This window comes from Nerophis ophidion, unplaced genomic scaffold (assembly GCF_033978795.1).
Source record: "Nerophis ophidion isolate RoL-2023_Sa unplaced genomic scaffold, RoL_Noph_v1.0 HiC_scaffold_219, whole genome shotgun sequence".
Taxonomy (NCBI): domain Eukaryota; kingdom Metazoa; phylum Chordata; class Actinopteri; order Syngnathiformes; family Syngnathidae; genus Nerophis; species Nerophis ophidion.
In genome coordinates, this window is record NW_026907141.1 from 19,330 (window position 1) to 45,000 (window position 25,671).

Here is a 25,671-nt window from a genome sequence, read left to right on the forward strand (position 1 = left end):
GAGGCACTTAATGAGGAACTGGTACACACACAAGAGAAGTCAAAAATTGTTGGGAAAGGATTTTTGTCTTTTTAATATGTACACTTCTGAAAAGAACAGACTGACAACACATTAAGGCACAACACATGATGCATTTTCTCAACCCCTCCCACCCTCGTCTTGTTAAAACAAATCCCCTTAAAATAACTTCATTGACACACCACCCACACCTCAGCCCTTCATTTTATTGCAAATAATTTACACAGGCACCTGTATCAGGCTAGCCGGAAATAAAATAAAAGCAGCTTATCTCTACACAGTAACTGTCCAGAGACCAGCCAAGTCCATTTGAAAATGTCCATGTGGAGCTTCTCAGTCCGCATTGCTTTTTAAGACATTCAGTTTGTAAATCCAGATGTTCAAAAAAAATTGCAGTGTAGTTTGTTCTTAAATAGTTATACAAAAGGGGGTAAGCAAGTCCATACAGTTTTACAGGTACTCAAACTCCAGTGCTTGATGTAGCGCCAGCAGGTCAGAGTGGCTGGATATCCTCCAGAAGGGCATGTTATGCTGTGGAGAGGACACAAACACTGAAATACAAGTTGATAGGGAATGTAAGCGATGCAACAAACACTGCAAACCAAATACATGCTGTCCTAAAAGCTCTATAAGTGGGGAAGTGTTTGCTTTCCTGCCAAAGCTTCAAAAACTTTCAAATCTGATCAATTAAATTTTTCCTCAACTTCAGATTACAATCTGAATACCTGACAAACATGTACATTTTTCTTCACAATCTGCTGAACTGAATAAATAACATTCTTGGCATGAAAGCAATTGAGCACTCATCTTAAACCTCTGTAACCCCAACACACAAAACCTGAAAATATTAGAGAAAATACAATTTTGCACATACAGCAAAATGATAGCACAAATTTAGAGAAGAGCCCACAAACCAGATTGCTTTAAAAACATCACCATTGAATTTTAGTAGAAGAAGACTTGATGTGAGTTCTCGCACTTGAAAAAAGAACAGCCAGTGAGGTGAAAAAGCAAAAAGAACTATCAGTAAACCGCTACAGCAAAGACAGGCAGCCTTCAACCAATCAGAGCTCACACTGCACCAAGTGGGCAGGGGCACAGCAAGTCTATTTACCTTTTTGGCTGCCTGCTCCTCTTCCACACCGTCCCCCACAACAACATACACTACTTTCCTGCCAAACCTTTGCATTATGCGCTCAAAGCAACTCTCTTTTCCTGCAAATAAACAAGAAGGTGGTCAAAAATGGTCAAAGGTCATTTACCTGGCCGGCTGCATGCTCTTCATCCTTGCCGTCGCCGACCACAACATACGTAATGTTAGTGCCAAAGCGGGAGACTATACGCTCAAAACAGCTCTCTTTGCCTGGGGGACAAAACATGACTTTCACAGGGTTTCTTTTTGTTAAGATGATTGAATGATGGGGTTGTAACAAAGTTAATAATACTGCTGATTTCTGTCAACAGAAGATGGATTAACAATTCAATGTTTGTGATGATTTCTCAATAGTCTGCACAGGTTGCTCCAGTTTGAAGGCCACAGCTTTTCTCGGTATGTACTCTTCTGTATTATCTCCATCAAATCAATACAGTACGATGTCAACAAACCGTTACCATTACGACCGCTGTTTTAAGTGTTTAGCCACTGTGCGTGTGTGTCTTGCCTATTTTTGTCGCACTGTAGATGTTCTCGATGGGGAACACAGAACCCAGACTGTACAGGAGAACTTTAGCCAGTGCCGGTATGAGCTGCGTGGTGGTCACCATCACGTTCACGCAGTTACTCCTGCAGAGGGGACAAGAGCAAAGTACGTGGGGTCACGACCACACGTGTCCCGGTACAACATTTTTACTGCCGGTAAAATACCGATATCGGAGTAATGAGTATAATCCAATACAATATTAGTGTGAATAATACACACTTTGTTGTGCGGAATGTCAGGAAAGGTTTGATCAAGTGAAATTACTCAGAGGATGGCCACTGTTTTTAAGGTTAAGGTGGAGTGTTTTTTGTTTTTTCCCGGCGACACTTTGTGGTCATAATATTTTGTAAGTAATCTCAAGACTTAGTAAGTTGATTGATGCAGACACTTTTGTTACTGGATACCTTGTAACTAAGTAATGGGTAACTATAATAATTTGATACTTGTTTATATTGACACCTGTTTTAGACTGCAATATTGATCAATTAAGAACATTTATTACATGTGTGCTATTGTATGCTTAGCTGTTGTGTAGCTGCTGGCTCCTAGTGGCCTACCATGTACCATGTGTGCACTGGAGGACATTTAGATGTTTAACGCACTGCAGGACGCTAATATGCTAGCCCATGTATCGATTCTGGACAGCCCTCGTTACGACGGGGGGCCGTCCTCGTTACGACGGGGGACAGCCCGCGTTACGACGGGGGACAGCCCTCGTTACGACGGGGGACAGCCCTCGTTACGACGGGGGGCCGTCCTCGTTACGACGGGGGACCTTCCTCGTTACGACGGGGGACCGCCCTCGTTACGACGGGGGACCGCCCCCGTTACGACGGGGGGCCGCCCTCGTTACGACGGGGGACCTTCCTCGTTACGACGGGGGACAGCCCTCGTTACGACGGGGGACAGCCCTCGTTACGACGGGGGACAGCCCTCGTTACGACGGGGGGCCGCCCTCGTTACGACGGGGGGCCGTCCTCGTTACGAGGGGGGCCACCCTCGTTACGACAGGGGACAGCCCTCGTTACGACGGGGGACCGCCCTCGTTACGACGGGGGACCGCCCTCGTTACGACGGGGGACAGCCCTCGTTACGACGGGGGACCGCCCTCGTTACGACGGGGGACAGCCCTCGTTAAAACGGGGGGCCGACCTCGTTACGACGGGGGACAGTCCTCGTTACGACGGGGGACAGTCATCGTTACGACGGGGGGCCGCCCTCGTTACGACGGTGGACAGCGCTCGTTACGACGGGGGACAGCCATCGTTACGACGGGGGACCGCCCTCGTTACGACGAGCGGCCGCCCTCGTTACGACGGGGGACAGCCCTCGTTACGACGGGGGACCTTCCTCTTTACGACGGGGGACAGCCCTCGTTACGACGGGGGACAGCCCGCCGTCCTCGTTACGAAGGGGGACAGTCATCGTTACGACGGGGGGCCGCCCTCGTTACGACGGGGGACAGCCCTCGTTAAGACGAGGGGCCGCCCTCGTTACGACGGGGGACAGCCCTCGTTACGACGGGGGACAGCCCTCGTTACGACGGGGGGCCGTCCTCGTTACGACGGGGGACAGCCCTCGTTACGACGGGGGACAGCCCTCGTTACGACGGGGGGCCGCCCTCGTTACGACGGGGGACAGCCCTCGTTACGACGGGGGGCCGCCCTCGTTACGACGGGGGACCTTCCTCTTTACGACGGGGGACAGCCCTCGTTACGACGGGGGACAGCCATCGTTACGACGGGGGGCCGCCCTCGTTACGACGGGGGACCTTCCTCTTTACGACGGGGGACAGCCCTCGTTACGACGGGGGGCCGTCCTCGTTACGAAGGGGGACAGTCCTCGTTACGACGGGGGACAGTCATCGTTACGACGGGGGGCCGCCCTCGTTACGACGGGGGACAGTCCTCGTTACGACGGGGGACAGCCCTCGTTAAGACGGAGGGCCGCCCTCGTTACGACGGGGGACAGCCCTCGTTACGACGGGGGGCCGTCCTCGTTACGACGGGGGACAGCCCTCGTTACGACGGGGGACAGCCCTCGTTACGACGGGGGACAGCCCTCGTTACGACGGGGGGCAGCCCTCGTTACGACGGGGGGCCGTCCTCGTTACGACGGGGGGCCGTCCTCGTTACGACGGGGGACAGCCCTCGTTACGACGGGGGACAGCCCTCGTTACGACGGGGGACAGCCCTCGTTACGACGGGGGACAGCCCTCGTTACGACGGGGGACAGCCCTCGTTACGACGGGGGGCCGTCCTCGTTACGACGGGGGACCTTCCTCGTTACGACGGGGGACCGCCCTCGTTACGACGGGGGACCGCCCTCGTTACGACGGGGGGCCGCCCTCGTTACGACGGGGGACCTTCCTCGTTACGACGGGCTACAGCCCTCGTTACGACGGGGGACAGCCCTCGTTACGACGGGGGACAGCCCTCGTTACGACGGGGGACAGCCCTCGTTACGACGGGGGGCCGCCCTCGTTACGACGGGGGGCCGTCCTCGTTACGAGGGGGGCCACCCTCGTTACGACGGGGGACAGCCCTCGTTACGACGGGGGACCGCCCTCGTTACGACGGGGGACCGCCCTCGTTAAAACGGGGGGCCGACCTCGTTACGACGGGGGACAGTCCTCGTTACGACGGGGGACAGTCATCGTTACGACGGGGGGCCGCCCTCGTTACGACGGTGGACAGCGCTCGTTACGACGGGGGACAGCCATCGTTACGACGGGGGACCGCCCTCGTTACGACGAGCGGCCGCCCTCGTTACGACGGGGGACAGCCCTCGTTACGACGGGGGACCTTCCTCTTTACGACGGGGGACAGCCCTCGTTACGACGGGGGACAGCCCGCCGTCCTCGTTACGAAGGGGGACAGTCATCGTTACGACGGGGGGCCGCCCTCGTTACGACGGGGGACAGCCCTCGTTACGACGGGGGACAGCCCTCGTTACGACGGGGGACAGCCCTCGTTAAGACGAGGGGCCGCCCTCGTTACGACGGGGGACAGCCCTCGTTACGACGGGGGACAGCCCTCGTTACGACGGGGGACAGCCCTCGTTACGACGGGGGGCCGTCCTCGTTACGACGGGGGACAGCCCTCGTTACGACGGGGGGCCGTCCTCGTTACGACGGGGGACAGCCCTCGTTACGACGGGGGACAGCCCTCGTTACGACGGGGGGCCGCCCTCGTTACGACGGGGGACAGCCCTCGTTACGACGGGGGGCCGCCCTCGTTACGACGGGGGACCTTCCTCTTTACGACGGGGGACAGCCCTCGTTACGACGGGGGACAGCCATCGTTACGACGGGGGGCCGCCCTCGTTACGACGGGGGACCTTCCTCTTTACGACGGGGGACAGCCCTCGTTACGACGGGGGGCCGTCCTCGTTACGAAGGGGGACAGTCCTCGTTACGACGGGGGACAGTCATCGTTACGACGGGGGGCCGCCCTCGTTACGACGGGGGACAGTCCTCGTTACGACGGGACAGCCCTCGTTAAGACGGAGGGCCGCCCTCGTTACGACGGGGGACAGCCCTCGTTACGACGGGGGGCCGTCCTCGTTACGACGGGGGACAGCCCTCGTTACGACGGGGGACAGCCCTCGTTACGACGGGGGACAGCCCTCGTTACGACGGGGGGCCGCCCTCGTTACGACGGGGGACAGCCCTCGTTACGACGGGGGACAGCCCTCGTTACGACGGGGGACAGTCATCGTTACGACGGGGGACAGTCATCGTTACGACGGGGGGCCGCCCTCGTTACGACGGGGGGCCGCCCTCGTTACGACGGGGGGCCGCCCTCGTTACGACGGGGGGCCGCCCTCGTTACGACGGGGGGCCGCCCTCGTTACGACGGGGGACCGCCCTCGTTACGACGGGGGACAGCCATCGTTACGACGGGGGACAGCCCTCGTTACGACGCGGGACCTTCCTCGTTACGACGGGGGACAGGCCTCGTTACGACGGGGGGCCGCCCTCGTTACGACGGGGGGCCGCCCTCGTTACGACGGGGGACAGGCCCCGTTACGACGGGGGACCTTCCTCGTTACGACGGGGGGCCGTCCTCGTTACGACGGGGGGCCGCCCTCGTTACGACGGGGGACCGCCCTCGTTACGACGGGGGGTAGTCCCCGTTACGACGGGGGGCCGCCCTCGTTACGACGGGGGGCCGTCCTCGTTACGACGGGGGTCCGTCCTCTTTGCGACGGGGGGCCGCCCTCGTTACGACGGGGGGCCGTCCTCGTTACGACATGGGTCCGTCCTCGTTACGACGGGGGACCTTCCTCGTTATGACGGGGGACAGGCCTCGTTACGACGGGGGACAGCCCTCGTTACGACGGGGGGCCGTCCTCGTTACGACGGGGGACAGCCCTCGTTACGACGGGGGACAGCCCTCGTTACGACGGGGGGCCGCCCTCGTTACGACGGGGGGCCGCCCTCGTTACGACGGGGGGCCGCCCTCGTTACGACGGGGGACCTTCCTCTTTACGACGGGGGACAGCCCTCGTTACGACGGGGGACAGCCATCGTTACGACGGGGGGCCGCCCTCGTTACGACGGGGGACCTTCCTCTTTACGACGGGGGACAGCCCTCGTTACGACGGGGGGCCGTCCTCGTTACGAAGGGGGACAGTCCTCGTTACGACGGGGGACAGTCATCGTTACGACGGGGGGCCGCCCTCGTTACGACGGGGGACAGTCCTCGTTACGACGGGGGACAGCCCTCGTTAAGACGGAGGGCCGCCCTCGTTACGACGGGGGACAGCCCTCGTTACGACGGGGGGCCGTCCTCGTTACGACGGGGGACAGCCCTCGTTACGACGGGGGACAGCCCTCGTTACGACGGGGGACAGCCCTCGTTACGACGGGGGACAGCCCTCGTTACGACGGGGGACAGCCCTCGTTACGACGGGGGGCCGCCCTCGTTACGACGGGGGACAGCCCTCGTTACGACGGGGGACAGCCCTCGTTACGACGGGGGACAGCCATCGTTACGACGGGGGACAGTCATCGTTACGACGGGGGACAGTCATCGTTACGACGGGGGGCCGCCCTCGTTACGACGGGGGGCCGCCCTCGTTACGACGGGGGACCGCCCTCGTTACGACGGGGGGCCGCCCTCGTTACGACGGGGGACCGCCCTCGTTACGACGGGGGACAGCCATCGTTACGACGGGGGACAGCCCTCGTTACGACGCGGGACCTTCCTCGTTACGACGGGGGACAGGCCTCGTTACGACGGGGGGCCGCCCTCGTTACGACGGGGGGCCGCCCTCGTTACGACGGGGGACAGGCCCCGTTACGACGGGGGACCTTCCTCGTTACGACGGGGGGCCGTCCTCGTTACGACGGGGGGCCGCCCTCGTTACGACGGGGGACCGCCCTCGTTACGACGGGGGGTAGTCCCCGTTACGACGGGGGGCCGCCCTCGTTACGACGGGGGGCCGTCCTCGTTACGACAGGGGTCCGTCCTCTTTGCGACGGGGGGCCGCCCTCGTTACGACGGGGGGCCGTCCTCGTTACGACATGGGTCCGTCCTCGTTACGACGGGGGACCTTCCTCGTTATGACGGGGGACAGGCCTCGTTACGACGGGGAACCTTCCTCGTTACGATGGGGGACAGCCCTCGTTACGACGGGGGGCCGTCCTCGTTACGACGGGGGACAGCCCTCGTTACGACGGGGGGCCGCCCTCGTTACGACTGGGGACCGTCCTCGTTACGGCGGGGGGAAGTCCTCGTTACGACTGGGGGCCGCCCTCGTTACGACGGGGGACAGTCCTCGTTACGACATGGGTCCGTCCTCTTTGCGACGGGGGACAGCCCCCGTTACGATGGGGGATCGACTCGTTACGACGGGGGACAGCTATTCAAAAGCTCTTTTCTCTTTTATGCATGAGTCTTGAAGTCAAAGTTATTCCATATTAGGTATACACTTTCACTCAGAAGCCAGCTAAGGGAAGAATATCAGTCCTTTTGTTCTAGGGAGGCTCTCACAAATATATAGGGAGTCATTTTTTTTTTTTAATATTGCTTTTTTTTTAATTGAGGAAATTGTGACATGTATCCATTTTATACCAAAATGGGTACATGAATGATACAGCAGAGGATTGGGAGAATGTCATGTGGTCAGATGAAACCAAAATAGAACATTTTGGTATAAACTCAACTCGTCGTGTTTGGAGGAAGAAGAATACTGAGTTGCATCCCAAGAACATCATAACTACTGTGAAGCATGGGGGTGGAAACATCATGCTTTGGGGCTGTTTTTCTGCTAAGGGGACAGGACGATTGATCCGTGTTAAGGAAAGAATGAATGGGGCCATGTATCGTGAGATTTTGAGCCAAAACCTTCCGTCAGTGAGAGCTTTTGAATGGTTGACCAAATACTTATTTTTCACCAAAGTTTACAAATAAATTCTTTAAAATTCCTACAATGTGAATTCCTGGATTTTTTTTTTCACATTCTGTTTCTCACAGTTGAAGTGTACCTATGATGAAAATTACAGACCTCTGTCATCATTTTAAGTGAGAAAATCGGTGGCTGACTAAATACTTTTTTGCCCCACTGTAAGTCACGTGTTTGATTTTGGAAAGCACTTAAGTCTGTAGCTTTTAGGCTGCAGATCATTTCAGTTAAAATATTAATAGCTCACAATATTTTGCGGATGTGGCATCATGTGTACACATTGAAAATGACCATAATTCATGCATGACGGGCACCTGGAGCTGATGATGGACAGCGACTTGAGGGCGTGAGTAAGCCAGGAGTCGGTGAGAGCCTCGACTTCGGCTCGGAGCTGCAGCCAAGCGTCCCTCTTTGCGGGACCCAGCAGACCTGGAGGACAGCATGGAGAGGTAAGACCCAGATAGAAAATATGATATCAATATTGTATGTACAACATGAAAGCTGAATGAAAAAAAAAGGATTCTGTCTGATGTTGGCGTGCAGGTGTTTCTGATGTTGCGGTCAGTGAGTGTGCACTAAAAGCTGAACCCTCCCTCTGTCCGATTGGCTTACCCCCTACATTGTTTTTGTACGTGCTATACAACTCTTTGACCCGTCTGTAGCGGAAGGCCAGCTTCCTCATCCAGTCCACGCCGCCGCGGACGCCAGTAGCGAGGCACAGGTTGGCGCTTGTCGCAGCTGCATGGAAGCCATCAGTTGCAAAACTGTAAGTACTGTCGATCAAAACAATGACATGTTTTATTTGCAAGCTCTGCTCAACAACAACAACAAATATTGAACTGATTCGGTGCTGTTTACAAAACAAAACATGATAATAGCAATAAAATATATTCTTTTAAATTAAATTGTAGTTAGTTGTCACCTTAAGTCCTGGCCGTTGTCGTCTGATGATACGTCATCAATATGTACCTGATCACACTCCTGTGAACATACAATGACGTCATGAACCACAGCGCTGTAGCACCGCATTGCTCCACAAGATAGCAGCAGAGACTTTGGAAAAGAAGGCCGCTAAAACGTGTACTTCACCTCCAAATCGTTAAAGAATAAGTGCGAGTCGGCCAAGTTGAAGATCATCTCCTCCATCCTCAGACCCAGCGTGACGGCCATGGGGGGGTCCTGGGCGAGCACAAAGACCACCACCATCAAAAGAGGGTTTAGAGAGACACTCATCACCGCACATGCTGACAGGGCTTGCACTTGTTCTCTCCCATCAACACTCCTTTTGGCCTCTGTGTGTGTGTGTGTGTGTGTGTGTGTGTGTGTGTGTGTTCAGGCTCAGCTGCAAAAACCATCATGTACGATAGGTCAGCGAGGGTCGACAGCTTGCTGAGCCATTCGCTGACGCTGTCGCTGCACCAGAATAGAAGGCAGCCTAAATACTGCAGAGTGAAAGTGGGTGAGAGATATACACACAAACACACACACACACACGCGCATACGCGCGCACAGGAGTAGTGGGCATTCCCAAGTGAGAAAGTGACATAAAAGTTGTAAGTTTTACAACATGTCTCAACCCCCTTGAGTCCCCACACTGACATGTTGTGTGCGTCAGAAACATTCCTTTAGGTCTTGTTTTATTTGTGTGTGATTATGCACAAAGGAGCACAATGCGGACATTTGATCCGCAGGAGCTTTTAAATGGTTTTGATATTGTAGTTTCCAATCTGTTAACCTGCTCCATGAATGCGAATTCTCATTTTTTTTTAATTGTTTCTTTAGGAGATTATGGGGATAAAAATAAACAGGGTCAGACTGTTGCAGTCGTGAAACCTGCACGTTACATTTCAACATTGTCAACTTGTCTTATATGTATAAAAGTAAGTCATTACATACGATAAACCACAAAGCCAAAGAAAAAGCATGCTATGGTGGATATCTCATAATGGTAGTCAATTTTATTCATCCCAATTACAAAATATATTTTTTTAAATTTGTGTGGCACAATGTTTATACTTTTTTAAATCAAACATGAATTTAATTTGATGCATGTTTTGTGCAAATTCAATGGAAGTTCAATCATTTTTGTTCATGCAAAATGACACAATTATATACAGTACAGGCCAAAAGTTTGGACACACCTTCTAATTCAATGTGTTTTCTTTATTTTCATGACTATTTACATTGTAGATTCTTTGTGCGCATCAAAACTATGAATAAACACATGTGGAGTTATGTACTTAACAAAAAATAGGTGAAATAACTGAAAACATGTTTTATATTCTAGTTTCTTCAAAATAGCCACCCTTTGCTCTGATTAGTTTTTTGCACACTCTTTGTATTCTCTCGATGAGCTTCAAGAGGTAGTCACCTGAAATGGTTTTTACTTCACAGGTGTGCTTGAAGCTCATTGAGAGAATGTCAAGAGTGTGCAAAGCAGTAATCAGAGCAAAAGGTGGCTATTTTGAAGAAACTAGAATAGAAAACATGTTTTCAGTTATTTAACTTTTTTGTTAAGTACATAACTCCACGTGTGTTCATTCATAGTTTTGATGCCTTCAATAACAATCTACTATGTAAATAGTCATGAAAATAAAGAAAACACACTGAATGAGGAGAAGGTGTGTCCAATCTTTTGGCCTTTACCAAACATTTATAAACCTTCCTAAACTACTAGCAGGATTGGAACCCAGGACCTCTGTCTGCAAAACAAGGGCTATGATGTAATGAATTACTAGTTAGAATATGACAACATGTTGGCGGTAAAATGTTATACTATGTCATTCATTAATTGACATTTTATATGAGCTTCTTCACACAAAATGGGCCCCCCACAGATCGCAGTGTGTGTTCTGCCTATAAAACAGTGGCGACTTTTGAGCTGTAGATTTTTTCCTTGCAAATAATGATCCGATTCTACAATTAACCACTTTTTTTCTTTTTTTTACTTTGAATTGATCTATTAATAATCTGTTCTCGGGTCAAACTGTTGATATCATAAAACCTGCCAGGATTAGTGTCTATGGATCAGGTAGTCCCACCACACCGGAACATTCCACACTCATTATTGGCAGCATAGCTCGGTTGGTAGAGTGGCCGTGTCAGCAACTTGAGGGTTGCAGGTTCGATTCCCGCTTCAGTCATCCTAGTCACTGCCGTTGTGTCCTTGGGCAAGACACTTTACCCACCTGCACCCAGTGCCACCCACACTGGTTTAAATGTAACTTAGATATTGGGTTTCACTATGTAAAGCGCTTTGAGTCACTAGAGAAAAGCGTTATATAAATATAATTCCCTTCACTTTTCTTCTAATGCGTGTTTTATGCAATTTTGTCGGATGCTTTTATTACCCGACACAACCACTAGGGGTAACATTTCCAGAGTATTTCAGAATTTCTATGACGTGATGTTTTAATCAGCATTTTGAGAATGTGATATCTCTCAGCTGTCTTATATAATTACTGAAAGAGTCTGCACACTTTTTAGGATTATGAACAGAGATCATATATATATGTATATATATATATGATTATATATATATATGTATATATATATGTATATATATATGTATATATATATATATATACATATATGTATATATATATATATATATGTATGTATGTATGTATGTATATATATATGTATATATATATATATATATATATATGTATATATATATATATATCATATATATATATATATATATATATGTGTGTGTGTGTGTGTGTGTGTATGTGCGCGTGCGTGCGTGAAATAGAGAGAATTAGGATCTTCTGTATTTATCCTCATAAAATGCCAAACAATATTCTGAGCCAATTCATCGCTGTGGTCAGTGTGAGAGAGGCTACTCAGGGTCCTGCGGTTGCTATGCCAACAGTGTAAACACTATTTTGGGAGAGGTGTGAACAGATACAGCTGCCACTATATCTCATACGGTGGGTGGGGGGACATAACGCTTTTATTTTAAGGCAAATATATCCATGCGGTTTCGTGCAAATTGTTGGCCAGCGCTCAGCGGGACACGATAAGTTAACTTTTATCATGAGGATGTTGTAGTGATGACATCATGTGACGGTTCTGTTTGTTTATAAGTCTGTAGCCAAGACTCAACTTGTCTCATTGTCCTTTTGGTATTCAGCATTGTGTTCTGCGTCCTGATTCACTAGGGCATTGGTACTCAACCTTTTTTCTGTGACATACCCCCTGTGAACATGTTTTTAATTTGAGTACCCCCTAATCAGAGCAAAGCATTTTTGGTTGAAAAAAAGAGATAAAGAAGTAAATACAGCACTATGTCATCAGTTTCTGATTTATTAAAATGTATATTAGTGCAAAAATATTTCTCATTGGTAGTGGTATTTCTTGAACTATTTGGAAAAAAAGATATAAAAATAACTAAAAACTTGTTGAAAAATAAACAAGTGATTCATTTATAAATAAATATTTCTACACATAGAAGTAATCATCAACTTAAAGTGCCCTCTTTGGGGATTGTAATAGAGATCCATCTGGATTCATGAACTTAATTCTAAACATTTCTTCACAAAAAAAGAAATCATTAACATCAATATTTATGAAACATGTCCACAAAAAATCTAGTTGTCAACACTGAATATTGCTTTGTTGTATTTTTTTCACAGTTTATGAACTTACAGATTTTGTTGAAGTATTATTCAATACATTCAAAGACATGCACCTGGGGATAGGTTGATTGGCAACACTAAATTGGCCCTAGTGTGTGAATGTGAGTGTGAATGTTGTCTGTCTATCTGTGTTGGCCCTGCGATGAGGTGGCGACTTGTCCAGGGTGTACCCTGCCTTCCGCCCGATTGTAGCTGAGATAGGCGCCAGCGCCCCCCGCGACCCCGAAAGGGAATAAGCGGTAGAAAATGGATGGATGGATGGATTATTCAATAAATATATTTATAAAGGATTTTTGAATTGTTGCTATTTTTAGAATATTTAAAAAAAATCTCATGTACCCCTTGGCATACCTTCAAGTACCCCCAGGGGTACACGTACCCCCATTTGAGAACCACTGCACTAAGGGACTGTAGAGAATTGTTACTCAATCTTCTTAATGCCATGTGTCCTGTATAGTACAGACTACATTCAACTTGCCTAATTTTTAAAAGTGTTTAATGCGAATAGTTTGACTCTTTATTGTTGTGTGTTTGCCGTCAGTCTCAAAGGGACGGCATGGCGTAGTGGGTAGAGCGGCCGTGCCAGAAAACCGAGGGTTGCATGTTTGCTCCCCGCCTCTTGACATCCAAATCGCTGCCGTTGTGTCCTTGGGCAGGACAATTCACCCTTGCCCCCGGTGCCGCTCAAACTGGTGAATGAATGATGAATGAATGATAGGTGGCGGTCGGAGGGGCCGTAGGCGCAAACTGGCAGCCTTGCTTCCGTCAGTCCAACCCAGGGCAGCTGTGGCTACGAATGTAGCTTACCACCACCAGGTGTGAATGAATGATGGGTTCCCACTTCTTTGTGAGCGCTTTGAGTATCTAATAATAGAAAAGCGCGATATAAAATCTAATCCATTATTATTATTACTAAAATGGTGACAAAACGCTCTGCATCGACAAAGGCAAATTTAAAGCCATCATTGAGGAAGGGGGATATAATCCTGAACCAGTCTTTAATGAGAATAAGACGGGCTTATTTTGGAAACAAACACCTTAATAAAAAAGCGCAGGATTTGAGGCTCAAAAAGGTCATGTGACTTTGGTTATGTGGGGCCTTTATGATAAAACCTGTGCTTACTTATGGGTAAAAAAAATCCTACAGCCATAAAAAACAGGTTTTGATCTTTGGTTTCATTCTTTAATACAGTAGAGTACTGTACTTATTTTTTTAAATCCACGAAAGTTTTAACTTTGAGAGTTTTTAGATGAGAGATGTGAGAAAATTGTAATAATGCCCATCTGAGAAAATTTTATAAAATGGGTGGTTAGGGGTTTACAGCCTTACAACATAAATACGAATTGAAAAACATATACTGTACAGTGTTGTAAACGAAAAAAACATAATAAATTAAAAAAACAACCTGTAAAGAAAAACATTCACATTAAATGGAAAAAAAACAAAAACATAAAAAAACAGGGGAAAAAATAAATCTACTTCTACTACACGGATTTCACTTCAAGCGGGTAATTTTTGGACGATAACCCCAGCGTTAAAGGCGGGAACACTTTATCTGCACTGCAACCACATAATTTCCCTGAATAAAGCCTATACCAGTGGTGTCAAACTCATCTTAGCTCGGGGGCCACATAGAGGAACATATATTCCCAAGTGGGCCGAACTGGTAAACTCATGGCATCCATTTTCTACCGTTGTCCCTATTTTTTGGGGTCGCGCAAGATAACTTAAAAATAAAGACAACTTCAGCTTGTTTTCTTTGGCCAGAAATAGAACAAGCACAAATCACAAATAATCCCCTTGACAAAACACTACGAGTTTGTTTGAAATTTCTGACGGAAAAAAAATGGTGGAGCTTTAAAAACACAACAAAGAACACGTCTCAGTGTATTTACAAAGCCATGATTGAACCTCAAGTCACAGCCTATCTGGGATTGGCCGTAAAAGACGATAAATAGATGGAAACTTTTCTAGGTATCAAAAACCTCAGTTGTCGTGTCCACGTATTAATTCTGTGCTAACTCAACAAACCACAAGAAACGGAGGTAGAACAAGAGGGTTGAGTTTCATTCTGTGTTGACTTTTCTCATTTTGGACAGAGATATTCTGGGCCAATGAGGTTGCCAAATAATGTGTTTAAAACCTGCCGTTTTACGTTTGGTTTGGGTCGAGGGAGAAGAGCCGCAGCAACACTTACTTTGTACCTTTTGATTGGCCCTGGTATGAACCGTGTGCTTGCCTGACAGAATTTCCATTGTGACATCCAGTGGACACATATACAACAGCAGTTTCTTTCATTCAAAAAAATCGGCGTATTTTTAAACTTATCTCGAGGGCCGCGAGCCAGACAAAACTCATCTGTGGGCCTCATTCGGCCCGCGGGCCATATGTGTGACACCCCAAGCCTATACTATTCTGTCTGGTCAAAGCTTCGATTTGCTGGAAAATGCCGAGTGCATTGCCATGTGAGACAGTGCCCTCTGCTGGACTCATATGCCGTATTTCCTTGAATTGCCGCAGGGCATATAGTATGCGCCTGCCTTGAATTACTGCCGGGTCAAACTCGTGTCGTCACGAGTGACACTTCCCTTGTCATCATTTTCAAAATGGAGGAGGCTGATTTCAATACCGGTAATATGAAATTGCATAAAGGGAAGAAGATTAAGAGCTATTCAGTAAGATTTAAGGTCCAAGCTTACATCACACTCAAATTTTTACTGCATACCTTTGGTAAGTGCCGGAGTGAGAAGAAGTTTTAAAATAATTAGCGCATGCTTACTTTTACCGCATGCCATTGGTAAGCGCAGGAGTAAGAATAGGTTTTAAATTAATAAGCGCCCCAGCTACAATTCAAGGAAATACGGGATTCATTTTTAAACTACTTTTTATCCAGGTTACCATAAAAAAAAAATCTAATTATTGATGATTTAGAGCAGAGAAAACAAATCATGTGACCAAGCGAAGATCTACTGGATATTTTGCATGAATTGCATTTTTTTCAAAGGTAAGAGCTGGCATTTTCATGTAGTGCAGCAAAACCCCTAAAACGTCTTAGAAGCTAGTCTTGTTTGTATTGCTTGTTGTTTTTGACGTGATGACAAAGTATGAGGTGGCGACTCCAGCACCCCCCGCGACCCCAAAAGGGACAAGCGGTAGAAAATGGATGGATGGAAGAACAAAGTATGATTAACATAATGACTCACCTTGCCATATTTCTGTGCATAAGAGCCTGTGAGCAAAGAATGGAAGACAATGATGGTCTCATCCAGATCCCACACAAAAACCCTCTGCAAAGACATAAAAGACATCAGTGGTCCTCTCCATAAAAGGAAATGGCGACCATATAAAGCACTGCTAAGTGCTTTTACTCGGTTTTATTCATGGCGTGTTACCTCCAGGTCACTATCGGGGGGAGGGGAGGGGTTGTTCTTGCGACTCCGGCCTCGCGATTTGGACCCGCCACTCCGGCAGGCTCGGTCGTCGAGGTCCTTGATGGGCGTGGAGGGCCTCTGCACCGCAGTGAAGTCCCCTAAAGTAGGAAACAAGTGAGTTGAGTGGGGACCCATCCATTTTCTACCGCTTGTCCCGTTCGGGATCGCGGTGAGTCACTGGAGCCTATCTCAGATGCATTCGGGTGGAAGGCGGGGTACACCCTGGAAAAGTCGCCACCTCATCACAGGGCCAACACAGATAGACAGACAACATTCACACACTAAGGACCATTTAGTGTTGCCAATCAACCTATCCCCAGGTGCATGTCTTTGGAGGTGGCAGGGATATTCATCTAAATTGTTTTGGGGCCCACAATTCCAGAAAGCTAAGGACCGGGGACTTCTCCTTTCACTATTAGTCATATTTTGTATATCCTGGAGAACCAGTCTGTGTCCTCCTCTGTAGACATTTATTTTACACGACTGCCCTGCTGTTTTTAAGCACTCGTGGTTTTAAGAATCGGCTGTAAAAATGTGAGTCCCTCAAAACTTTTTTGAACTGAACTCACAACCCACCAGTTGAACGACCCAAAAGATAAATATGCTACAACAACATCCATCCATCCATCCATCCATCTTCTTCCACTTATCCGAGGTCGGGTCGCGGGGGAAGCAGCCTGAGCAGGGAAGCCCAGACTTCCCTCTCCCCAGCCACTTCGTCCAGCTCTTCCCGGGGGATCCCGAACCGTTCCCAGGCCAGCCGGGAGACATAGTCTTCCCAACGTGTCCTGGGTCTTCCCCGTGGCCTCCTACCGGTTAGACGTGCCCTAAACACCTCCCTAGGGAGGCGCTCGGGTGGCATCCTGACCAGATGCCCGAACCACCTCATCTGGCTCCTCTCGATGTGAAGGAGCAGCAGCTTTACTTTGATCTCCTCGCGGATGGCAGAGCTTCTCACCCTATCTCTAAGGGAGAGCCCCGCCACCCGCCGGAGGAAACCCATCGCTCATGACCATAGGTGACAATGGGAACGTAGATCGACCGGTAAATTGAAAGCTTTGCCTTCCGGCTCAGCTCCTTCTTCACCACAATGGATCGGTACAACGTCCGCATTACTGAAGACGCCGCACCGATCCGCCTGTCGATCTCACGATTCACTCTTCCCCCACTCGTGCACAAGACTCCTAGGTACTTGAACTCCTCCGCTTGGGGCAGGGTCTCCTCCCCAACTCGCGGATGGCACTCCACCCTATTCCGGGCGAGAACCATGGACTCGGACTTGGAGGTGCTGATTGTCAACAACAACACCTTTTTGAAAAAAAAAACGATGTTTGCTCGCAAGGTTAAAAATTTTAATGCAAGGGTCTGCCAATGTGTTTACAGTGGTCCAAGTTCCTTGATACAACAGGAGCAATGTAGCAAAAATGTTTATCTCTCAGGTTTTGAACTGAACTCCAGGGCCAGTATGGTGTTAATCTCTGGCCGAGTATCCTAATGATGCATTGTCTAATCATGTACTTCTTGCACATGGGCTAATTAATGCTATATGCTTCCCGTGACTAACTGGATCCAGACCTCATATTGTTATGTCTCAATCCGAATTAGGGGTTGGGGGTGGGGCGGTTCAGACACAAAGAAGACAGCGAGTTCAGGAAAAGAGACTCCATGTCCGAGGGAAGACATGAGAGCGAGTGAGAGTGCAAAGATAAGCACTTATAATCACTGTTCCGCAACTACAGCCAAGATAAACTACAGATAAGTTGGGGGGAAAAAGCAAGTCTGCACTTGTACTGGATGGACAAAAGGCGGGCACAGCAAAGACAGGGACTTAACAATGATGTTAGACATGACAGGCCAAAGAATTACTACCATATATCTATTGATATTCTCATTCATCTATATCTTTGCAATCTCAGGGCACTCAATCAATCACAAGTGGACTGTTTGGTTTGTCTTAGAAGGCGTTTCACCTCTCATCCAAGTAGGTTTCATCAGTTCAAGCTCGTAGACTTTGCTTGATCAGATCTAGTCGACAAATTGGAAGTTGCTGGCAGTCTTCAAAGTACCCCAAAGCTGCCACAAATGATTGGAGGATGCAGGAAAAACTGCTGATTACATCGGAATGTCTACCCCGCAGGTTTTGAGGACCAGTCATAGACAATTTAGAGTGAAAAGCAAATTTTATTTTCATTTGCATACAAAATCATTCTAACTTGGATTGTTTCCCTGGCTTCGAGACTCTCCCGAAGAACAGCGCAGTGAAGACACAACAAACTCCCTTCTTGTCTCTCATGGACACACACCTGTTGTTGTTGACTTTGGACGAGACGGCACAATACATCAAGGCTGCAGAACAGAGACACACTACGGGCTTACGTATACACACACACACACACACATCCACAAAAAAATATATACGCCCCCCCCAACCCAACGCCCTTGACGCAAATCCCGTAGGGGTGATGAATGGATGGTCAGCGCCTGAGAGCTGCGGCCTACCACCATGACCTTGAACTACCTTCCCTCTGTTGCTAGATATCTCGAGATGTATGTTGTAATATGTATATGTGCTTTGCTATGGAGGTTTTTTTCCCACTCCGAACTAGGCCCCCTTAGGAGCCCAGTCTGTATTGTATTTTTTTTACTCATCCTTCCCCAGCGTTTACCTTATTCCCATCTTTTACGGGGTGCCTTATGGCGACCCATCAGCGTTTTTGTTCTGTAACCCTGTACACTGTTTGTTTGTCTAATCTTGAACAAGTTCGTGATGAAAACAAAGTTTCGTTGTACTTGTGCAATGACAATAAAGAACTATCCCCTATCTTATCCTATCTAGTCTGAGGAGAGACCAAACGTCTTCTAAGACAAACCACACAGTCCAGTTGCGATCGAATGAATGCCCTGAGATATTACTACTATAGTAATATTACTACTATAGTAGTAATATTACTATAGTAGTAACATTAATACTATAGTAATATTACTATAGTAATAAAATTACTACTATAGTAGGAAATGAGCGCACAGAACCACCAACTAACCTGGATGGAGTTCTGCAGCCTGGCCTGTCATAGCAGGGGCGGAGTCTTGAAGCTGGTAGGCTGCGGTCGAGATGGTCCCGTCCACACTGCCGGAGGTCATGTACGTCCCGTATGTGGAGGCGGAATAATACTGGGCGTACTGGTTTTGGCCAAAGGTTGTGTATGAGGGATACTCCTGTTAAGAGAGAAGGAGAGGGGGGGGGGTGATTTACTAAGACTGCATGTGCAATGAAAACGTGGCGCAGACCACCTTATTTAAGTGAGGATTTTGCGTGTACTATACAGGACATCACCACAGAGAGACCCATTTACTGCACGTTTATGTTTTCAAACATGCAAGAGAGAGACGTTTACCACTTTTTATGGGCATTTTACAAGCAGCTGTGATGTGCATCGACATTTTACAGCTGAAAGTGCGTGGAAGGGAGGCTGCACATTTTTCTGCTCAAAAGGCAAAAATACCTTTTTTTCATATAAGAAATATTTTAATAATAAATATACGTGGAAAAAAACAAACTTTATTAAATAAATACTAAAGGACGCCAAAACGAATCAATTTAATTTGTTTTTATCAGCGCCTCGAAGCCCACTTAAGAACTTTCAGTTTTGGTTGCACCTACATTTCTCAAGAAAACCGGCGCATATAGTGTCAGACTGACATGATAATACAACGATGATTCAGTGTGACTGATCCTTCCAGAGTAGGAACTTACATATTTTACTCATCTTTATGTTTGTGGTTTGCAGTCATTGCATTGTTTTTTCTTCTTACAGTACTTTTGAGTTTGTTGCGCTGCGTGGCTGGTTGTGTCAGTGTGGAACTGCCTACTATCAAGCTGGTGGCTATTTATTGCTACCAGGCAAGTTTCCAATAGCTAACATTAGCATTATCATTTTGATTTGCGCATCAACAATTACTTACTAGTCCAGAAAGGAACAGAACCTAGGAAGCATCGGCTCCCTTCTTTGGTCTTCTCAGACAAAACTTTTAGTTTTTTTGTTTTTTTTTGCAGCTTCTGCCATGATAGCAGTAATTGCACATAAGCATTAGCATCGACTTCTGTCTTTGTAACGAATGGGATAGGGTGAAGTGACGTACGCTGTAAAACAAGTCAGCACATTTGTAGTTTTTTGTGTGTTCCTGGCACCCACCTTAAATGTGCTAAGTATCAGGGAAGCCATACAGACCCCTCAGGCCATGACAGAGGTGTCATTCAACTTGTTGTAAGTCTGTATCATCCCAAAAGTAATACAAATATTTTACGAAGGTTGAAACGTTACTTGGCGCTGCTTTAAGTCCTCTAGCAACTATAAAATTAGAAATTTATGTTTCTGAACAGACGATATATCTAATATTTTTTTTTATGACCATCCAAAATGCTGACACACAAATAACGGGAGTGTTGTCTGTCCACCGCTGTCTGTTCAATTGTGGAACTGTCAGTTTGCACGTCCTTCTGACACGTGCTGAATAAAACGCAAATTAGTGCTTGCAAAGTGGTGGTGAGAGTTGATAAATCATGTTGCGTGTGTTAAAATATTATAATTGCATCTCCTCCTCCCAGTATTGTGGGCATATTTATGGTCAGCGTATATTTTGCATATTAATGAAGACATATTTTGAATATTAATGAGAGAGACGCAAAATGGATTGCACGCCTTATTCTGCTCAGTTAACAGATGCAATCCACTTTGCACGCATTTGGTAGATCACATGTGATATCAAGTTTGCACGTATTTTAGTAAATCGGGCTCTAAGTCAAGAGTCCTTAGCTACATTTGTCAAAAAGCCAGAATTTATTTTAGCAGAACAGGCAAATATAGTTAAGAAATAACCTAAATATAATTGGGGATTGATACTAAATTTTGTCCGTATAACCGGGTATCGATTTACCTAAAATCAAGTGGGGCCAAATATCGATACCTTTGTTACACATGACGTCACGTTCCGGCTCAAACACTTGGCCAGCCAACAAGCACTTAAAAAGCACTCAGAGCGACCTAAGTCTGACTTCCTCTAAATAATGTTGCAATTTTCCATGTCAACAAAGCCAGTAAAACACTTAAACGTACAGAAAGACTTCATTTTTCAAAATGCACAAGCTTGATGCTAATTTATGGATTTGCCATAGACATGCTACCGATTTTAAGCATTAGCGATTTTACATGGCGCTTTCAACACCTCCAAATTGGTAAATGAAAACTAAGATGCACGTTACAACAAACAGCTTGTGTGTAATAAATACAATACTTACAGTTTAAACATTTTGTAATGTGCAACACAAGAGTAGTTTAAAGGTAAAGACTATTCCTTGACTAGGCAGTCTACTCTAACACTTGTAAATGAGCCTGAAATGTAATACATGAAGATAACTGGAAAGCAGAGTTATCCTTATCATCTCACTGTTAAATGTTAAATAAAAAAATATTATTAAACAAGTTAACATTTATTTACACATGAACACACAAAATGATCAAAAACTGATACTATTGAGTATATTGATTCCCTGGTACCATGAATTGTTACCGTATCCATTCCAATGTGAAATCGCCCATCCCTAATTAAAATACATATAATATTACAATAATAATAAGTTGTTTGGCAACATTAAATTGTCCCTAGTGTGTGAATGTGAGTGTGAATGTTGTCTGTCTATCTGTGTTGGCCCTGCGATGAGGGGGCGACTTGTCCAGAGTGTACCCGCCTTCCGCCCGAATGCAGCTAAGATAAGCTCCAGCAACCCCAAAAGGGACAAGCGGTAGAAAATGGATGGATGGATTACAATAATAGTGCTACATGTTACCATTCACCATGACTGGGATTTGAACCCTGGCCCTCTTGTTCAGAGAGTGAGCATCGTTACTCATCCAGCTATCCACAATCCAAGTGTACTCTGAGTGGACATTTGGTTAAATTATTCTGTGGTGTCCACAGAGGACACTGGTTCTCAGGATGATATGTGCCAGGCAGCAGGGTGCAGCGGCCCTTTCTCCCAAAGTCAGCTGAGATAGGCTCCATCTTACCGTAGCCCTTATGAGGACAAGCGCTATAGAAATGTCGGATGTTTTCTGGATGGACTCCAACTGTCTTCCCTCGCTTCCTCCAAAACTGTTCGAATTAAATTTGGCTGGCTTTTACAGTCCCAGCGAAGAGAGCGAGGTCGCTTTTATGAGTCGGCCACATAGATCTCTAAACGAGAGCATGCCACATTAAAGTCCCAATTCGAAGGGTTTTTACAAGCAAAATACAATGCATCAAACAGACACGGGCAAAATACCCTCTCTCGCAAAGTTCCAGTGTAATTAGATTTCTGTGTCTGTAAAATCATTTTTTTCTTTGTCTTAACTGCTATTGCAGAGAGAAAAAACAAAGCTTTAGCTCGGTCAGTGACGTGCATTGGAGCGCGCGTATTAACATCTGCTCCCCACGCTGACGACTGCCAAGAAAAGTTCCATGGGAAAGTTCATATTTAGGCTCAAGATACCTTTTCAAAGTTGAAGCAGCAGTGGGGAGAGTAAAATCGAAGAATTTGGGGGGCGGCTCAACAGGTCCTCAAAAACTCAATTATGCGTGATGTCCACAAGCCCACAGTGCAAAACATATCTACATTTTTCTGTGGAATTGTTAACAATGTTCTAATGTGAACTGTTTGACCCTGGAACTGATAATTTTTATTCCCTAGTTGTTCTTTTTTTAATTGGAAATCAGCATCCTGGAAAAGCATACATATTATTGCTTGAGTCCAAAGTGTGGCTTGAGGGGACATTTTAGACCGCACCACTTTTTCAGTTGCCCAGCATATTGAGAACATTTTAATGAATTTATTGATAATGATCTATACCAGGAGTCCCCAAACTTTTTGACTCGGGGGCCGCATTGGGTTAAAAAAAATTTGTCCGGGGGCCGGGCTGTGTATGTACAGTATATATATATATATATATATATATATATATATATATATATATATACACATATATATATATATATATATATATATATATATATATATATATATATATACATACACATATATGTACATATATATGTATATATATATATACACATATATATGTATATATATGTACATATATATGTATGTGTATATATATATATATATATATATATATATACATACATACATATACATACACACACACACACCGTATTTTTCGGAGTATAAGTCGCTCTGGAGTAAAAGTCGCACCTGCCGAAAATGCATAATAAAGAAGGGAAAACATATACAAGTTGCACTGGAGTATAAGTCACATTTTTGGGGGACATTTATTTGATAAAACCCAACACCAAAAATAGACATTTGAAAGGCAATTTAAAATAAATAAAGAATAGTGAACAACAGGCTGAATAAGTGTATGTTATATGACACATAAATGACCAACTGAGAAGGTGCCTGGTATGTTAACATAACATATTATGGTAAGAGTCATTCAAATAACTATAACATATAGAACATGCTATACGTTTACCAAACAATCTGTCACTCCTAATCGCTAAATCCCATGAAATCTTATATTATATATATATATATATATATATATATATATATATATATATATACATAGCGTGATGATGTCACGTTATCTTTGAGAAAATGCACTCTTAGACAATATCATTTGCTTGAGCATCTAGGAGACACCGAACGTAACAAACAGTGGAAAATGGATTAGAAAGGACAGATTTGAAAAATAATAACTAAAAATAAAAAATAAAAATATACATATATTTTTTAACCCGCTGTATATTAGATGCCGGCGGGCCTAATCTGGCCCGCTGGCCGTAGTTTGGGGACCATTGATCTATAATATTAGATACCGCCCTAATTTGCTTTGTCACCTGCCACACAAAATGTGAATGTTTTGTTCAGCAAGCTTAGTACCAGGGTGTCCAAAGTGCAGCTTGGGGCCATCTTGTTTTTAATAGGCCCCTGACACATTCTAAAAGGCAAATAAAACACGTCTTGGATAAGAAAATTACACACAAAAAAGAAAAGAAATACAACTAGTCCCAATTCTCTCACAAAACGTGCCCTCCAAAAACAAAAATGTCTGACGACCTGTGCGTCTTACTCTATATGGTCTTTGATGGTTTCCATCATGATGGAATGTTTTTGAGTGTGCTAAAATCCATAAAAATTGTTATGGATAGTTTGCTGTTGTGAGTTTGTGCAGCCCTTTGAGACACTTGTGATTAATGGGTATGTAAATGAAATTTGACTGATTGATTGAATAATAATAATAACAATAATAATAACGAATTAAATCAAATTCTCAAGGGGGTTAGATTAGGTATAGTAATTTGCTTTGTTACTTGTAACACAAAGCTAAATTGTGAATGTTTTGTTCAGATAGTTTAGCATATATACTGTACATGATATTGCTTTTTGTATTTGTAATGTCGAACATGTATCAAAGTGGCATTCTTCAATGTTTCTGTAAGCGACCCTCGCTGGAAAAGGTTTGGACACCAGTGGCTAAGCATATTGCAGTGAACATTTGTGTTTTGCAACACGTGGTTATTTTTCTCCAAAATGTGCACTTTCACTTTTAAAATAGCCTTATGAGCATTTTCTTAAATAAATTTTGCAGTCTATAATGCGTACCTGCTGAGCTGCAGTGTAGTTGGCTGGACTGGACACAGAGTTGTTGGTGGCGTAAAGGCCTCCTGAGGAGGGGGTGAAACTTGAACCTAGAAGGGGAACAAAAAAAAAGACATTGAAAAGCCTTGTCCGACCGTTTTTTTTTTTTAACATTTGAGATCCAGACCTGGCATCTGGTAGGGGGAATAGGCCGTCTGTCCCGGCTGAGGTGTGGTGAAGCCGGGACTGTAACTCAGACCTGTCTGGAGAGGAGACTGACTCTGGGCCAGGCCGCTTTCTGTCTTAATGCCTGGCAGCATGACGCCCAGGTCTGTGGTTGAAGATAGTACCAAACATTTGAACTATGTCACTCGTTAATGCTGCTGTCTGTGCTGCCTTACCATAGCCAGACAGTCCATAGGCCTGTCCTGTTTGCGAGTAGGTGTACACCGCAGACTGCTGCATACTGCTGAACTGCGGCTGGCCCGCGTACGTCGGCATGGATGGAGCAGGCGGCGTGGAGAGGATGTGAGAGTAATGCCTGCCAATTATCAAACAACCGTGGTGATAATGATGATGATGAAAAAAAAAAGTGCTACAAGTTTCTACAAAGAGGCTTACTTACTTGGAGGGGTAAAGAGGAGGAGAGTACTGGTGTGCCGAGCGAGGACTGTATCCACTGCTGGTGATGACTGGAGATGAATAATACGCAAAGTAATAACACAAATTATTCTACTGTGGCCAAAATGAAATCACTTCCTTAGTCATGCATGCATACAAACCTTAAGATGTATCAAATCTCCAAGGTATCAGAAAACATTTGACAATAATA

The 25,671-nt window shown here is 46.3% G+C and overlaps 1 protein-coding gene across 3 annotated transcripts in view; it reads right to left on the reverse strand.

Moving 5' to 3' along the window:
- Nucleotides 1-46: 46 nt before the first annotated feature.
- LOC133547870 (eyes absent homolog 4-like) overlaps nucleotides 47-25,671 on the reverse strand; it is a 55,275-nt gene continuing 29,650 nt past the window's right edge. For 2 of the 3 annotated variants that reach the window (XM_061893347.1, XM_061893345.1), the window contains 14 exons: nucleotides 25,465-25,531; nucleotides 25,241-25,380; nucleotides 25,027-25,170; nucleotides 24,864-24,949; nucleotides 19,246-19,420; nucleotides 16,166-16,302; nucleotides 15,977-16,060; nucleotides 9,219-9,308; nucleotides 9,052-9,110; nucleotides 8,742-8,902; nucleotides 8,444-8,558; nucleotides 1,680-1,801; nucleotides 1,133-1,233; nucleotides 47-549 (listed from right to left, as the gene is read on the reverse strand). In XM_061893347.1, the coding sequence (XP_061749331.1) occupies nucleotides 469-549; nucleotides 1,133-1,233; nucleotides 1,680-1,801; nucleotides 8,444-8,558; nucleotides 8,742-8,902; nucleotides 9,052-9,110; nucleotides 9,219-9,308; nucleotides 15,977-16,060; nucleotides 16,166-16,302; nucleotides 19,246-19,420; nucleotides 24,864-24,949; nucleotides 25,027-25,170; nucleotides 25,241-25,380; nucleotides 25,465-25,531 (1,562 nt within the window). In that variant the 3' untranslated portion in view covers nucleotides 47-468. Of the gene's footprint in view, nucleotides 550-1,132; nucleotides 1,234-1,280; nucleotides 1,382-1,679; nucleotides 1,802-8,443; nucleotides 8,559-8,741; nucleotides 8,903-9,051; nucleotides 9,111-9,218; nucleotides 9,309-15,976; nucleotides 16,061-16,165; nucleotides 16,303-19,245; nucleotides 19,421-24,863; nucleotides 24,950-25,026; nucleotides 25,171-25,240; nucleotides 25,381-25,464; nucleotides 25,532-25,671 lie in introns of all 3 variants that reach the window. The other variant, XM_061893346.1, reaches the window with a different exon arrangement.